At 44.9% G+C, this 17,774-nt stretch overlaps 1 protein-coding gene across 1 annotated transcript in view; it reads left to right on the top strand.

The window, feature by feature from the left end:
* The window catches only part of ZW10 (zw10 kinetochore protein), a 235,790-nt gene that overhangs the window by 80,627 nt on the left and 137,389 nt on the right, over window positions 1-17,774 (top strand). The window contains exons 5-6 of the mRNA XM_086957379.1: window positions 8,949-9,108; window positions 15,939-16,103. Coding sequence (XP_086813505.1) covers window positions 8,949-9,108; window positions 15,939-16,103 — 325 coding nt within the window. The remainder of the gene's footprint in view (window positions 1-8,948; window positions 9,109-15,938; window positions 16,104-17,774) is intronic.

Raw genomic sequence — 17,774 nt, 5'->3', positions numbered from 1 at the left:
CTGTGCCCGTCCGGGCCCGGACGGGCCTAGGGCCAGCCACCCTGTCCAATCTAGTAAGCTCTGCGACTACCTACTCGCGTGCAGAGTTACTTCGGCTTCGCCCCCTGAAATCTTCGCACTGCACATTTGTGCATAAAGGTACTGAACCTTTTACACACTGCATTATGTAACTCCCCTAATCATGTAGTGGTAAAGAATACTTTACGATCTGCCCTATTGAACTGTAGATCTCATCCGAGGCACTCATTGGAAATCAACCTCCTTATTCAGGAACATGAGTTAGACATTCTGTTTATAACAGAAACATGGCTTATGCAAGGCTCAGAAGCAGACATAGTGAATGCCCTTCCACCTGGCTTTCTAATCTAGTCACAGGACAGACCAGTGGGGCGGGGGGGAGGTGTTGCTATTCTTTATAAGAACTCGTTGGTATGTAGAGCCCAAAATGGTGAGGTGGAGGACTGTGAGAGCTGTAAGTTCTCCCTACAAATTTCACCTACTGTGGCGATGTCTGGGATATTAGTTTACCGCCCTCCAGGAAGTATTGGAAACTTCGTGAGCTCTCTTATGGAAACCGTGATGGTTCTTGCCGCTTCTACGACAAATTTTATCACTTTGGGAGATTTTAATCTTCATTTCGACGACCAGGAAGATCGGTCGGCGGCAGTCCTTCAATGTGACCTAAAAGCTTATGAGGTTAACCTGATAAACCTAGAGGCCACCCATAACAAGGGTCATCTGCTTGATCCTATTTTTACAAACGTTACTGCTATGAAAGCCGCCTCCCCGATTCCCCTCCCGTAGACGGACCACTTTATGATCCCCTTCGCCTGGCAAACTGAGATGGAGAGTACTTCCACCATCAGTGTTTGTGCGCCTGAAAGACCCTGGTCTAGGTTGTCTGTGGAGAACTTGACGCTTAGACTGGAGGGCTCGCGCCCCCCGCTAGGGAAGGACCCGGTATTGACGGATGCAGATTTCTGCAGATGGATGTCCAATGCACTCGACTCCGTCCTCCCCATAAGATCGGCAGGAAGGAGGGAGAGAAGAACGTGCTTCGCTCCCTGGTATACGCCAGAGCTTAGAGCTATGCGGAGAGCCTGTAAAAAACTGGAACGTGCCTGGAGGAGGAATTGGGAAGTAGCCTGTAAGACCGAATATCGAGCTGCGATAAGGAATTACAAACTCGCCATCCGGTGTGCCAAAACTCAGTTCCTCGAGAAGAGAATTAGCAACGCCTCCGACTCCTCCATAGAAAATTTTTTAGTGGTCAAGGAACTCCTGAGGGTCCCGGCACCGCCTGCCTCCATTGACAACTTGGAAGAAGAATGTAATGACCTAGCAGAGTACTTCTATACTAAAATAGAAAAAATGTTGATTACCCTGCCCCAAATTAACATAGGAGTAGAGCCCAACGAGGACGGAGGGAGACCCCTGGAGACCCTCGAGTCTCTTAGACCAGTATCTGAGGATGAGGTTCTTAAGGTCCTGGTGACTGTTAAGAGTGGTTCTCCCCGTGATGTAGTCCCCATGAGGATTCTCAAACTGGTTGCCCCTTCCGAATACCGATAACCGAGGTTATCAATGCCTCGTTGGGTTCCGGTGTGGTGCCACCTAACTGGAAGGGAGCAATAGTAAAAGCCCTCCTAAAAAAACCTAGCCTCGATCCCCTTGACATGGCGAACTACAGGCCCATTTCTTTGCTTCCGGGACTCAGTAAAATCGCTGAAAAATTGGTTAATTTCCAGATATCCAATTTCCTTGAGTCCAACGGCTTATTGAGAAGTTCTCAAACGGGCTTTCGCCCGGGTCAAGGCACTGACACCGCCCTGCTGGCAGTCGTTGAAGAAGCAAGAAGCATTTTGGATTCGGGAGGATCAGTGGCAGTGATCCTCCTGGACCTTAGTGCAATTTTTGACACTGTTAACCACCAAGTGTTACTTCAACGGCTGTCAGATGTCGAAGTGTGTGGGACTGCGCTGAAATGGCTGCGGTCATTTCTCAGCGACCAGACTTTTCAGGTCTAGGAAGGCAGCGCACGATCAGCATCCACCCACCTCCATTGTGGAGTGCCGCAGGGCTCCTCCCTGAGCCCCACATTATTTAATGTGCACATGGCCCCCTTGGAGGATGTGGTGGCTCCATTTAACATCAAAATCGTGAGCTATGCCGATGACACCCAGCTGGTGTTTGCCCTTTCCCAGGCCACGGAAAATCCCCAGGTGCTGCACTCCTGCCTATCCAAAGTCCACACTTGGATGGGGGAATCAGCATTAAAGCTGAACGGTTCAAAGACCGAAATAATGCTGATGGGGAAGAAATGTCCCTCACTCCCCCTGTCCGCCTGGCCTAGCTGTCTGGGATCCCTTCCCAAACCCAAGGCTGAGATCAAGAGCCTTGGCATTTGGCTGGAGCAAGATCTCTCCTTTAGGACCCAGGCTACTAAGTTGGCAGGTGTCTGTTTTGGCCTTCTCCGATCTGTGCGCAAAGTGCTGCCCCTTCTTCCTTTTCCATCTCGGAAGCTTTTGATCCAGGGGCTGATTATATCAAGATTGGATGTTAGCAATGCAATCTACCTGGGCGCCCCTTAGGCTACTCTGAACAAACTACAGCAAGTTCAGAAAGCGGCGGCACAAATGCTTAATAACATCTCTATGTCACGGTCGGCCAAACCCGCATTGAGGTCTTTGCATTGGTTACCGGTGCGAGAAAGGGTGAAATTTAAATCTCTCTGCCTTGCACATAAAATCTTGCAAGGTAAAGGCCCCCCCGCTCTGCAAAAGATGGTGACCCCTTACAAGGCAAGTAGAACACTCCGCTCAGACCAAAAACATCTACTCAAGATCCCTAGGGTAAAAAAGGCCCGTTCAGGAGGAAGGAGATTTTCCGTGAAGGTTGCAACTCTTTGGAACTCACTCCCTCTAAGTTTGCGTTCTGAGCCATGCCTCTTGCGTTTTCGTAAACATCTGAAAACTTTTCTTTTCTGTTAACCGCTGTCCCTCTACTCACTTAAACATTACTCCGTTTGGTTAAGCGCTGGGATGCTCCAGGGTAACCACGCGCTATACAAGACTGCCTTAATAATAATAATAATAATAATAATAATAATAGTAAAGACTGTTATTAGCCAAGATAGCACCGGGGATCTCTTATTTGCAGGTGAAATGCCAAGGACACGCTCCAATTCCCTAAATCAGTAGATATACACCCAAACACACACTGGTAAATATTAAGACCAGCTCAGCAAGTAATATACACATTAGGGCAAAGGTTACATCTAACCTGATCATATTTCACTATCTATCTCTACTTATTTAGTACACTTCCTACCTAAATTATAACGAGATGTTTAATAGCATAATTGTATTCGTTTAATCCTATATACCAACTCGTGGTAAGTTTTCCCAGCCCTTTTAGGCCTTGAGGCCTGAAGTTGGAAGTCTGAATTCAACATCCCACATCCCTTCAGCACTTCGCATATGTGTCTAATCCCAACACTGGTATCTTGTATACATTTTTACATGTTGGCATGTGGAGTTAGGGGGGATCCGCTAGCATTGCACTTCTTTTTGACTATACAGGACAGTAAGCAGCACTCTTTAAATGATCTATACTGCCAGAAAGCCTACTGCTACAATATCTCTGACCTTCCTTGTGGATGAAACTTGCAAAGTCCGTTTTTATTATAGTCCCATGCCAGCTGTCGTGTTTATGATGGAGCTTCACAGTGTGGAAGTTTTCTCTTTTCTGGCCAGTTACTATGAGCCTCATAAAACACGAGAAAAGGAGAGAACACATTTGATTATTTTCAGACACCAAATTAATGACCCTTGTTATAAAATAAGCACCCAGTGTTGTGTCCGCTTTATGCTTTCAATAGCACACTCGGATGCAGTCACTGCACTGGTATTTGCCTAATTAACAAAGGGCTGTGGAGGCCTCAGTCTCTGCTTTCAGGGAATGAATGGAGACATGAGAACCCTGGAGGCAGAACGTAAGGAAAGATGCAGTAGAAGTCTAATAGCAATGTGTACTTTTTACTTGTTAAATTATTTATCCTGAAAGGGGTAAAGCCGACTGATGCAGCTGTTTGTAGGAGGTCATCACATAAAACCCGGTAGCCTCGCAAATCCCCTGTCCTCAGTACGAACAGCTTAAGCTTTCTCATCTATTTCCTAAATATAATTTCTTCTCTCCTCAGACCCTTGTCAGGTGGAAAACATTTCACAAATGGTGGAATAAGGAAGCACATTTACTCCATGTGCTTGCTTCAGGTCAAATTGTTGTCATTTTTGAGTGTTTTGTACTTACCACATCTCAGCCCCTCAGGTGTACTCTGGTGGCAGAGGAAAATGTGGTGTGCTTTCTGCAAGATGAAACCTCTGGTTGCTTTGTTTGAGGAGACATCTGGCCACCATGTTTTCAAAACTGCCATTCACGTGGCTAACAACACAAAATAGCAACTTCATAGCTATAACTGCAAGGGAAGTAAACCTGTAACATTCACTTTCAAAATGTCTTTTTTTTTTTTTGCAATTGGAGTTGTAAATTAATGAGATTGGAGTCAAAGCCTTGTAAACGCCGCACCTGAGCTCTGAAGATTACAGCAGGGGTGTGGAAATCTTTAAAAATTCTACTTGGCCAAGGGACAAAATGTTACAGAAGTCTACTTGCCCCATGTAAATTCTGCTTGCCCTACCTACTCCATAAATCACTAAGAGATCTGCACAGAGAGCACCTGCACTGCAATCAGTGCAACATACCACTCAATATATTTTTCAAATTCCAGTACAATTATGTAGTGAATGGTGCACCCTTACATGCAAATGTTGTACTGGCTAGTTGGACAGCATGTGGTAAGATGTCATTGTGCACTGCACCCACTTATCAGTCAGTCTGCCTGTGACAGATTTTCATTCGTAGAAAAAAAGGCAGAGTGCAGACTGGAAACGGACTACATTTCTTGCTGTGTCTTTGGGGCAGACTGTGTCGGAATAGGAACTTATTGGACCAAAGGGTTGTCTCCTTCGTAAAGCCAACTCGTAGCTCTCCAGCTTCAAAAATAAGCAAGAGATGTTCTGATAAACATGTGTGGGTGGGAATAGCTGCACTTCTTACCGGAGATTATCAACTCTTCATGGGGCAGAAAAATCACGTAGCAGAGGTACTGTGGTTCACTGAGACAGTATCCACAATTCTTGTCAGAGTTTCTATACTTTTAATGGGGAAGTTAAATCAATTTCCCCTTTTACGCTCCTGGGCTGGTGTAACAAGCATCATATAGAGAGCTGGCAGTTGCAGTGCAAGTTTCTCTTGCACAGTACAGGTGCAGTAATGGCAGCAGCAGCACAAGGTTCACTGACATGAAGAGATGCAACTCTTCGGTAGAAGTGGAAGTTTCTCACTCAGATATAAAAGATATGTAGTATATGTAGGCTACCACACACACACACTCATACAGCCGCAAATCAAACTTCATTCTATTTTCATAGCAAAGGGAAGGAGAACCAAGTTGAAGAAACTGTCAATCTAGATGTGAAAGGATCAGGATCATTCAGATGGAGGGGTAGTGAGTAATTGGAAGGACTCAGCATTCCATGTCACACCGAGCAAGGACACCTGGGCTCAATCATAGTAGAGTTGGAAACACTTTCTTAGCCTGATGGATAGTCAGAGGCTATCTGACAAATTACGTTTATTTATGCTTCAGCTACCAGGATGTCTAAATCAAATATTAGCTATTCAGCTGAACAAACGTCCGAAAGTGCCACTACTCATTTTCATGTTCTCTCTTAGTCATTGTGCTCTGTGTCCATCACCTAACCTATTCTGCAGCCTCATGTCTAGTATTTCCCTGAAGGACCAGAAAAGGTTGTTGGAGGAAGAGAGCAGGAAGTACACCAAAACCATAAGCAGAGCACGGGCCAGCACACTGCACGAATGCCAACATGTCAAAAGCCCATCTCTCCCTGCTTCCTAGCCCTAGCCACGTAAGGTGTTAAGGCCTTCAAATACACAAAACCCCTCCATGTATAGTGCATTTGATACCTTAGCAATTAACCACATGCGCGCTGCTCTTATTCTGCTTGTATGCTGACTTTTTAAAAAACCCATTGTTCATGACGAGCTGGGCTCGTCATCAGTGTTTGAGGAGGCTACACCATGACGAGCCCAGCTCGTCATCAGCCTCGAAGGGGTTAAGGAAAATCTACAACTCCTCTCAACATGAACCTCCCCACCACTTCAGACAAATATAATAGAAACGCACACCTTGCACTGACAACAAATAAAGTAAACACCCCTATTAATAACAAAATATAGCAATGTATACAGCACCTACTCTGATGGTTGCAGGCACAAAGACCTTCCAGTTAACATGTAAATACAATGAGACACAAATGTATGCTACTGGTTCTACACACGTTTAGCTAGAAGCGGTTTAGGGGTGGGTTGCTAAAATGTAGATCGGTAGCAATTATGGAACCAGTTAGATCTCAATAGCTGCCAGGCGCACTCTGAGAGTGAACCTTTACCCTGAATGCTACTGCAACCAGAACTTCTCGTCTCACATTTCCGGGCGAGGCAGAGAAAGAAGACATTAGTAATGTTGGAGCACCATGCTACAGTACTGGTGAACTAAGCAATTACAGTTATGGTGGCAGTAGGTATGTGAACTCGCTGAGCTATTTTTCTTGCTCGTGCACCCTGTATTGCCATTCCTGTAGGTGCTCTGTTCTGCATCTTGAAGGATAAGTGATGGGGTGTCCCAGGTACTTCGACCTACATTAAAGAGATGCATAGCACAAGATTTATGCAGCAGGTGCGCTCACAGGCTGTGCTATCTCACAGGTATGTGTTCTCCCTCACACCATAGAATGACCCTTTCCATCCCACCACAAGCCCAGCTCTTAATCTGCTCCTACATTCTAATGTCGAAGGGATCCAGGGTCAGAGCACAGCATTTTTCTTTTCAGTTGAGAGGAACTGGCCGAAAGATCCTTGCACATGTGCGCACCAACTGCATATTTGTTTTAATTGGCGCAGAAGCATTGGGGTTGATGGGTCAGTACTCTGCTGCAGCACTAAATAAATACAGTTGCCCTGCTTTCTGCACATGCATTCCGGATACCTGTCAGTTTCTGATAAAGTAGTTTATCGGAGACATGCAGTTTAAGTGAAACTGCAATGCATGGCCAGCTTCAGCCTCAGTGTCAGAGAGACAGATTGGAAGTGTAGCCCCTGTGAAAACTGGCTTTTGTACTGGCAGCCCACCATGGAGCTTGCCGTATATCCTTTATGACCATTCAGCGCTCTAGAGGGTGCTCAGGGGGGCAGATCTCTGAGCACAGGGCCACACAGAGTGAAATAAGCAGCTGACCAGACAAGAAAAGACAGTGAATGAAAATCCCCCTCCTGCCCCACCCCCTCGCCAGCCTCTTACAAGTGAATGCTGGAAATGCGTTGCTTTGAAGCAAGGTTTTCCCGCACCTTTATGTGCAGCTTTCCTGGGTCATTGAGATTCCCTGTATTTCATAACCTTGGGAAATGCACGGGCATTCTTTTTTTCCTGCGCAGTGCCCCTAAACCCACCACCAGGCTGAGTTTACAGATAGTCTTAAATCAATACCGCCTACAGCCCAGTTTCCCCCCCAAAAAAACATTTAATCGTGGATTCCCTTATTGATGATTTGTGACCCTGACAAGACAAGTTGACCTTCCAGTGTCTCATGAAAACCACGAGCGCTTAGAAACAGGCTGAATGCATCTATGTCACGCTCTATAAATACCGGACATTTGGAGTCGCAGTTCATAAACAAACAAGTGACACCCAAAGTGTCCCACACTGACGGGTTGCACACATACGCCTACGGCAGAACAGACCCATGTAACACATCCAAGCACGCTCACACTAGACAACCCCCATGCCTCAGGTGCATGCAGCTTTGCAATTAACCTCGTCACAATCCCAGACCTCCCCACTGACCTCCGATTCTCACTGCTTTCCTCCGACAGCCCTCAGCCAGCTCTGTACCCTGCCATGTGTCTTGCACGCCTCCTTGGTGTTCTCTACAAAACACAGATTAGTAAAAGTGACGAAGAGAGGACGCCCCCTGCAGCAGCTGGTTCCTCAGGCCCCACGGCCCATTGCACGGGTGGCCTTCCGGCACGACAGGCACTTACACCATTCCTCGGTGGTGGCGGGTAGAGCGGTGCAGCCATAGGCGGCCAATGTTAACTCGCGTATTTCGATGCTGAGCTGCTGACAGTGCTTGGATCCATGTTTGACGGGGGCGGCGCATAAGATTTTTCCTGTGCCTGGTAATTTTATGGTGTTGCAGGGGGGTGGGGGGAGCGCGATCAGGTGCTCACATGGATTAGAGGCCTCCATAGGTTCTCTGACTTTCTCTTACCCATTTCTGATTGATTTTGAGCCTTAAGGTGCCCACAGCTCCGATATTATATACATGATTTAATGTCTACTTGTCCGTAGGACAAAATAGACAATAAATCTTCTTGCCCATAATAAAAATCAACATGGTTCGGGCGTAGGGCGATAGGATTCCCCCACCCCTGCCTGTATTACAGTTCACAATTTGAATGTAACATTTGCAGCTGTTGTTCTATACTTTGTGAACCAGGAAGGACTGTTAATGTAGGAAATGTTACCATGCTATTTATTGTTTGGGCCTGAACAGTTTAACTATAAAACAAGGAAACACTGCACAGGAGACCGAGTTAAAGCTAAATACTTACCCTATTGAATGTGAATTAACCATGGGAACTCTCGAGCTTGAGTTGTAACACTTAGGAATTCATAAGATGATTGAAAGTGATGAATTTGTTAGAAGAAAATAGGTCCATGATGGCAGGTCAGGTATCCTCCTTTGTAGAACTGAGTCTTATTATGATCAAGTTGCCATGCTAACCATTGCCCGTTATCCTTCCAGGCACAGGCTTGCCTGCAACAGCTGAAGGCGAGGAAAGGCTGCGAACTGAAACTGCTGGACGCCCTCCGCATTCAGCTGATTGTTCAGACGAATAAACTAATCTGCCACCTCGGGGAGGAGTGGCAGCAGTTGGTTACCTGGAAGCTCCCTCCAGGCAAAGGTACCTAGCTCATTGCTTAGGTTAGTGCTTCATTTGGAAGGGCAAAATACTATGACTTTGGTAGCCACTTGCTTTGAATTGTGTGATATGGTATGTTCCCATTACATTGCAGGCTTAATATCAGCAGTCATTACAGCGCAGTCAGTATACTCTGAGTCCTTATGCTGCAGATAAGTCTTTCACTTTGCAGGTAAGGGACTTTTAAAAATTGTTTTAAGCAATAATATGTGTAGATATGCCTATATGTGAACATAAATATATATATTATATGTGAATATACATATATATTTATGTGCTTATGTACATATATTGTTACTTAATGCTATAAAAGTAAAAATACATTTCAGTCTAAAATTATTTTAAAAATGTCATGTCAATAAGTACATTTAACGTAATAAAATATGAGTAGATAATATTTTAACATTGATTTAAATGTTTTAAAATATTAATTTAATATATGGCTATATGGTGTTAAGTTGTGTTTAAGGGTTTTGAGGCTTTTTTAGGGTTCTCTATTGGGTAGTGTTTAGGGATTGTAAGTAGTATTTAGAGTTCCATGTTGAAAACTGTTCAAAAACAGAAAGTTTTTTTTCAGGGATGAGTAATGTACTGAGGTAGGAAGGAGTTTATGCGAGTTGGGGATGAGTAGACTAAAATTCCATACCATTAAGTAAAATAAAATTAAATATCATTACGTTAGAAGTAATACACATTTTTATTAATATTATGTTCATTTTTATTACGCTTAATTTACATCTAAAATTAGTTCAAATATTACAAATTAAATTATACATTGGTTACACTTTTAAATTATACGTACACACATAGTAATACATATATTTCAATTGAATTATGATTTACATATTATTACATTTAGGTAAACTAGGTATATGTATACACACTCACACAAATATATTCACTGATAAAACCAAAGGTTAAAGTATTGTTTTAGTTGGGTGTGATAAACTGATCTATTTTTGTTTTAAAAAAAAAAAAGCGAAGGTTAAAGTGATGGTATAGTGAAGTGAATATCTCGGTGACACTATTAACTTCTTTAACTAAAAAAAACACAGGAATTCAACATTTATAGTTAGCAGACCTAACTGTAACTTGCGCCCCCCACCATGCACTGCTTATGACCTCACCTATTCTATAATGCATGAAGTTCCATGACATCATTCATGACATCAGTGATGACTTCTCAAATGCCAACACCCCGCAGGTAGTTAAACCCATGCTGTGCACGACCTACCAGGCCCTGTTGCCAAAAGGCTGCATACAGCCTTTGATCATGCATGGCGTCCTGTTTGCCGCAGGGTTTGGCTTGCTGCCAGACCCTGTGGCCAAACCCCCATCAGACTACCAGCCCCACGCAGCATAGTTTTGACCTTCAGGCCCTGGGTACCTCCTCGAAAAACATATATTAAGGTGGAGTCGGACGTTCAACTCCCCTCCCTGAGCCTTAATGGACCCCCAGGCCCTCATCCTCCGAGCTCCAGTGGACTGAAAAAGGGCAAGGGCGTAGGCCGCTCCTCGCTAGGGCGGAAGAGCATCGCCCCACTGCTTTTCAGCAGTGTAAAGGAAAATAAAATTATAATATCAAAGTTATTCTCATTTTATTTTTTCCTGTTTGTGGACGTGGCGGCTTTGCCAGGCAGTGCGATGCGGGGCTTCACTGCTGACAGAGCATAGGGAGGGGAGGAGTGGTTTTCACTCCCTAAGTACACATGAATGTTTGGCCGGCCCTCTCGGGCCGGTCAAACATTAATGCACACTTTTCCTGTTCTCCACACAAGCTGCATTACAGCTTGCATAGAGACCATGCTCAGACCCCCATTCCCTGGTTGAGCGCTGAACCTTGACGCTCAGACCAATTGCAACGCTGCATTGCAGCATTGTGATTGGTCAGGGGAGGAGCCTGGGCGCTTACCAATCACATTGCTGCAATGCAGTGTTGTGATTGGCTCAGGGAAGCCTCAGCCTGGGTGCTTCCTGTTGTTCCGGCTTGTGCGACGAGGAGGACCCAGTGAGAAAGACTGGGCGAGGAGGTGAGGAAAAATATTTTTCATTTGAACCCACCTCCTCACCACGCCACTGGTGCCACTGGTGATCTGTGCCGGCCGCCACTGGGCAGGTCGGCCATTTTTTAAAGGGGATCTGTGTAACCCCCCTCCCCAAGCCTATTTTGGTCCCAAGGACCCCATCCGCCGGGGTCTGCATTATAAATGGGTGGGTGCTCTGGTGCCCAATTAGAACACCAACCAAGCACATGTTGGAGACTGCTGGGAGAGCCCTAGGGCCCTCGGTGTCACAGCCAGCTTCCTGCATGATGTAGAGCTACATTGCTCCTGCCCGGAGAAAGCTGCTACATAGTGAGTTTGCAGGAGAAAATGCCAAATGTTTGTATTTTGGCCCCTGGGGGAGTCCCTGTGGGACGCCCCTCCCCCTCCAAAAGGCCTGGGGAGGGGGGGGGCAGGATATCTTCACACTGCAAGTTTATTTTTTACTCCAGAGTAGCGGCCTTAGTCCCTGAGTCCTGTAATGGCTGCCAGTAACATGTTATTCGCAGCCAATCGTAGTGCTTCATCCTGCGGGAGCGTGTTTCCCATGAGAGCGAAGTGGCCTAAGGGAAAAAAGCTTCCTGGGCTAAGCAGAATACACTATTTTTGAAATTGGGTTTGAGGGACTCTCCCAAGAGTCCCTCAAACCCAACCTTCCAGATATGCAATATTTTTTAACCTTCATTTCTCAAAAACGCCTGAACGGATTTACACCAAAGCACAGTCAGTGAACAAAGATCTAGCCTCCTGCCAAATTTGGTGTATTTCTGTTCTGTAGTTTTTGCGATAGCACTGCCTAAAGAAGCCTTCGAACAATGCAGTGGGAAATTTGCTTTTTTTTTTACCCCCCTTTTTTCTTGGCTCCCACTTGACGGATCATCCCGAAATTTCCAGGAGAGAGCTGGGGTAAATTTGCGGTTTTTTTGGTGTCGTTTGAGGAATCCTCACAACACTTTCAAAACTGCAGCTACTGTCTTTAAAGCTTTGTGGTGATCAGTCCAGCGGGGGCCAGGAAAAATGGGAGTCCCAAAACACTTTTCCCCCATGTTAATTCCAATTGAGATTTTAGATATGACTACAGCCCATACCGCTGAACGGAACTACGCCAAATTTGACAGAAAGGTAGCTGTTGGTCCAGAAAGTGATCTTTTTGTGAAGTGGTTTAAATCTGTTAAGTAGTTTTGAAAATATTGAAGAAATCCAAATTTGTATATATAGAGAACCGTACCCTCCGAGGATCCGACAGTCTCCGTGCTGAAATGTGATTGGCTGCTAACACTTTAACGAGGAAGTGTTGGCAACCGTCGTAAGACTCGATCGAATCCCACAAAAAAAGTTAAAAATAAAAAAAGAGTTGGGAACCCCTAGGTTTTTTGGAGGGAGTCCCATAGGGCAAAAAAAGAGCATTTTTGGGCACAAGATCGGCGGGAAGAAAACAAAAACCAGCACTGGCTTCCGCTCTTCCATAATGTTTAGCCCCCAGGGGCAAGAGGAATTATATAGAGATGGGGGGCGCAAAGGGCTTATGAAACCCCAGGGGACTGCCACCTCCCCGGGGCACTTAAAATATATTGTACATAAAATATGTATGTGGATGGGCCCGCTGGGCCCTCCCGGGTCTGCCAACTCCCCATGGCAAACCAAGTTACATTAAAGTGTGATGGGGACACACGAGCCCCCAACCCCACAGCCCCGGGGACTGCCACTTCCCCGGGGCTCTTAAAAATATATATGCGTGTGGGCTCACTGGGCCTTCCAACACCCTGGGGACTGCAACCTCCCTGGGGCAAAACATGAAATTAATGCCATTGCCTGCACGCCCCCCTCAGCCCGCAAATTTGGGGACCACCACCTCCCTAGGGCTGAAACAAATTAATTTAGGGGAAACGTCGCGGACCATGTACCCAGGGACCACCACCTCCCAGTGGCAAAGTTTTACGATGGAGGATGGCGATTTATGGCCTTCTGGACCGTCACCCCGAGGGCAGGCTCCTGCTACCTCCAGAGGTGCCCACCAAGCAAAAGCAAACATAACGTTTTTTCCAAGCTGGAGCTGTTTAAGCCGGCTTGCAGAAAGCTGAGTTTTAATGTGTTTGCCTGCACGCAAATATGCATGCAGGGAAACGGATGAAAACATTGCTCCTGCAAGCAGGGAAGTGCTAATTCAAGCAGCTCCCTGCTTGAGTGAGCAGCGAGGGCTCCCTCAGGTGTCAGGAGCCGGCTGGGACAGCGGGTGCCATGAGGATCCCCTTGTGATCCCATAGCAGATTGGGGGGCCTGGGGGCCCCTAGGAGACATGTCTAGGCCTCAGGGAATAGGGCCTCCGGGGCTGAAATCGGCCCGGGAATGGTGGCCGCATAGCCGCCTCCCCATTGAATTAAGCCTTGGCCCTTGGGGATGTGGTCCCTGGGGCCTAAATCGGCCTGGGGAGGGGGCTGCATTGTCCCCTCCCCATTTATTTAAAGCAGGGCCCCGGGGCGGCCAACCCCTGCCATGCACGGCCAAAAGCTGTGTGTGCTGCAGGGTTGGGTGGTTTTAGGTGGTTGTCAGATTGCTGCTAACTCCCACTGCGCACGGCTAAAGGCTGTGCACAGCGAAGATTTTATTTCCTTAATGAAATATAAATTACTTGCGTTAAAAATACCATAGAAATTCACTGGAAAAACCAAAGGTTACAGGGACATTATCGTTGGGAAATAGAATTTAAAAAAAAACCTTAGAAATTCACTTAAAAAACGGAAGGTTATAGGGACGTTATAGTTGGGCACACCTTTTAAACGTACAAAACCATAGAAATTCACTTGTTAGAGTTCTATCAAATAACTATATCTCGTTCCCTAAGGTAACTATAATTCATGCTGTCGCCATGCACTGCTAATTACCCCAGCTATTACAACACTCATGACATCTTTGATAACCTCATTGATATTATCACTATAACATTTGCAGTAACTTTATTGAGGTGAAATCTGTGCATGGTGGGGGTGAGGGTTATAGTTACCTTAGGGCAGGAGTTACAGTTACTTGATATAACTCTAACTATAACAGGTGAATTTCTATGGTTTTGTATGTTTAAAATGTGATATATATTTATGTGTGTAGATCCATGGATATATGTAGATTGATTGATATATTTCCTGATGTTAAAATTAAGCTTACCGGCAAAGTCATAGTGTAAATGACTGTCATATAAAGGTACCCCCCAATGTACTCACTGAGGTGTAATGACTCCTGATGCAACTATATGTCAAGCACTGACTGACATTTGTGTGATATATTTGTACGCCTCTAGGAGAGTTATTTTTGCTCTTGAGTTGTGATGTCAGCCTGCCCAGTCTACTTCTTACTGAGTTGTGATATCATTCAGTTTCTTTGAGAAGCCTGACTCTCTCCATCGTAGCGTAATGTAAGGTTTTACAACCGTTTTGATGGAACACTATTTCATAACCGGTAATTGTCTACTGTCTAAATGACCTAGGTCATAAATACAACAAAACAATTGATGTTGATTGTCATCTGTTAGCCTCCCAGGTTCACAAGAGGTTTTTCTGCAGGTCAAAGATTTCCAGCAGTTCAGGTCTGAAGCCGGGAAGGGTTCCTCAAAGTCTAACGTGTCATTGTCAAGCTCCTGCTTTAGGTATTGGTGTTAAAAAGAAAGAGAGGAACAAAGCTGTCATTTGTAGCACTGGAGGTCGCTGCGCTGTAAGGATAGATTACCATCTTGTCCTGTTCCAAGGTTTTACTTTTAGACTTAGACCTTAATTCAGTGTCGGTCCCTGTGTTTGCCACCCCTCGACTGCTGCAGTTTAGATTGGGAGGGCCGCCCCCCTTGCTACGCCACTGCCTTCATTATCCTTTATTATATTAAGTTCTATTCAGTATCTTGGAGATTTAGTGAGTTAAGTAGCCATAAGGACTAAAGGAATATATTCCATGACATTTTTTTTATTGTAGAGCTACAACTTGTCGGTCTTTTTTTTTTTTAAATCCCTAGGGTGTCAATCTGCAAGAGATGCAGACCTGGCAGATTAGAAAGCATGCTGAGGCACTTAAAGGAATATCTAATTTCTGTGTTTGTGTTTTAGAAAATGGAAACTAATTATGTTACACCTGCATTTGTGTCTAAAAATTTAAAACTGAGAACCATAACCATATCTAACATACGCAGCCTCTTGAACATGAGTGAGTACTGTTACATGCATATTCTTCTATAGGGATGCACCCACTGTTCTCAGAATGGCCAAGTGATTCTACATTGAGGAGATTTATACCGAAGGAACCATTTACCCAAGACTGGTCTCCTTTTCTGGGCTTTAGGGAAGATAAATTGGTTACAATTGGAGTTTTAGTTATTGATCCTTTAATTATGCGCCTTGGTCGCATGTGGGGTAATTAGCACAATTATTTTCAGAACTCCTTATTAATCCATTATAGAGTGCAGTATCCATGAAATTAACATATGCTTTGTATCCAGATCAAAATGTCATTCATCCTAGCTCCTTGACATAATGGGGAAATTGTTTGCTGTATGTCCATTGATTTGGCATTTTTTCTTATTCAGAGGTTTGTAAGAGATCTTGCTCACTTTGTCCAGTATTACCATACCTATTTAGCCAGCTACAGAGTTAGTGCAGTGCAGAATAACACTTACAATCCTTCAAAGATATAAGGTGTAAGCAGATTCCCTTTGCGGCTGACCAAGGCCTTCATTGGACATTAGGGACATGCCCTTCTTTGTTTCTATCATTGTTCCCTTTTTGCCTCTCTCAGAGCCCATCACCCTGGAGTCTCTTGTGAAGACCGAGCTGCATCTGTCTGCACTGATGTCAGAGACCGAGGAGGAGGAGGAGGAGGATGGCAAGGGGCTGCACTTGGGTTCTGTCCTCCAGGCTTTTGCTATCCTCGGGGAGCTCAATACCAAACTGAAATCCTTTAGTAAGTATTTTATACCAGAACATTGTTACGCTGTTGTATTTGCAAATACCTGGATGTGAATAATTCCAATGTTTAAGGGGCAGCAGTTCTGTTAAGTGACAGTCCCAGTGGGCAGCCAGTAAGCTTGTATTCATATTTTGTTAATATCTAATATCCAATGTTCATGGATACAAAAGTTATAGCTGGGCAGAACTTAAGGAACAACAATGGTGCTGTGAGTTGAGGTAAGTGTGCAGACTCTAGGGCATATCACCCACTTGCCCTGTCTGTTTACCTTGCACATTCCTTCTACAGAACACATGACAGACTATCCTGAACTAGGTTAATGTCATTCTTGTGGGATACCTCTTTTATATGTAAGTGCTGCTGGCAATGGTTTATACTAACATAATGGCTCTGGTTGGTGCTGAAGAATACAGTTACAAAGAAATAGACTGCAATAAGTTTTAACTGGCGGTTCAATCAAAATCTTTTTTCTTTGAAATGCTCCAACAGTAAGCCGGAGTGAGTTGCGTCAATGGAACATTGAGGTGCAGTATGCACAGTGCACAGCATTGTTAAACAAGCCAAGGAAACGTTTTGCAGGAACTATATCTTAGAAGTAACCTTTACTCTAGTCAATGTTTTTTAGGAGTTACATGATCTTTAGATCCTGTTAACGCCCCTTAATTCACGACCAACACTGAAAAAAACCTCACTGATTACATTGATAAAAGTGCAAATATTCAGTACACAATCAAAACTCAACCACATGCCACCTTCTGTGCCCATTCAAGATTACATCCCCTGCCATATTCAGATTTGTGAATATTCTACTGTCCGATATATTGAAGATCTAGATTTCCTTAGACCAAGCCTTACCCCTTTCCCCTTAAAAATATTGTGGGGTCCACTCTACATAGCAATTAGAAGAGAATGCAGGCATAACTGTCTGCTAGTTGATTTCTAACCGTAATGATATGACTTCAGGAGTTCGCACCAACTCCCAGCCTATGGCATGCCTGTCAGCCATAATAGACCTGTGAAAGGAAGCACATCAGTAATTGTTGGTCACCTGTAAGGGCCTCCTGTGTTACCTACAAGGCAAACGATGGCTTGTGTCCTTTTCAACCCCTTAGGTGAATCTAAAAGTTAACCATTTGAAGACACTGCCTAATCCTATAAGGGTGTGAATATGATCCTTGGATAAAAAACCACATTTGACATACATTGTTATAGAAAAGACCATCTCTGATTAGGTAGAGAGAGATATTCTAAGTACTAATATAACATATCCTTGTGTCTGTAACACAATATTGAATAAAATACATACAGTTACCAAGGCATCAATAAGCGCAAGACTAAGGGCTTGATTATGAGTTTGACAGTGTGGGAGCTGCCACCACGCTGGTGCCCTGCTCCCACACCGCCAAACTCGACTGACCTGCTGCCCACCAGTAAGTAAGTAATTTGGAGTTTTCTCCTGGTTAGGTGGGGGGTCCTTTGGCGTTCCCCCAAGGCGGTGCCTGTTAAAAAGGCACCGCAATGGGAACACCAAAGCCCATTACTGTATGACGCAGGCTGTAAAGCCCATGCCGGGTAGGAAAGGGGGTGCATGCAAACAAGGGGACCCACCATGTGCCCCCTGCATGCATCCCATGGCCCTCAGGCAACAGCGTCTACTGTTGGGCC

This window comes from Lissotriton vulgaris, chromosome 2_1 (genome assembly GCF_964263255.1).
Source record: "Lissotriton vulgaris chromosome 2_1, aLisVul1.2, whole genome shotgun sequence".
NCBI classification, from domain to species: Eukaryota; Metazoa; Chordata; class Amphibia; order Caudata; family Salamandridae; genus Lissotriton; species Lissotriton vulgaris.
This window is presented reverse-complemented; position numbering and strand designations above follow the sequence as displayed.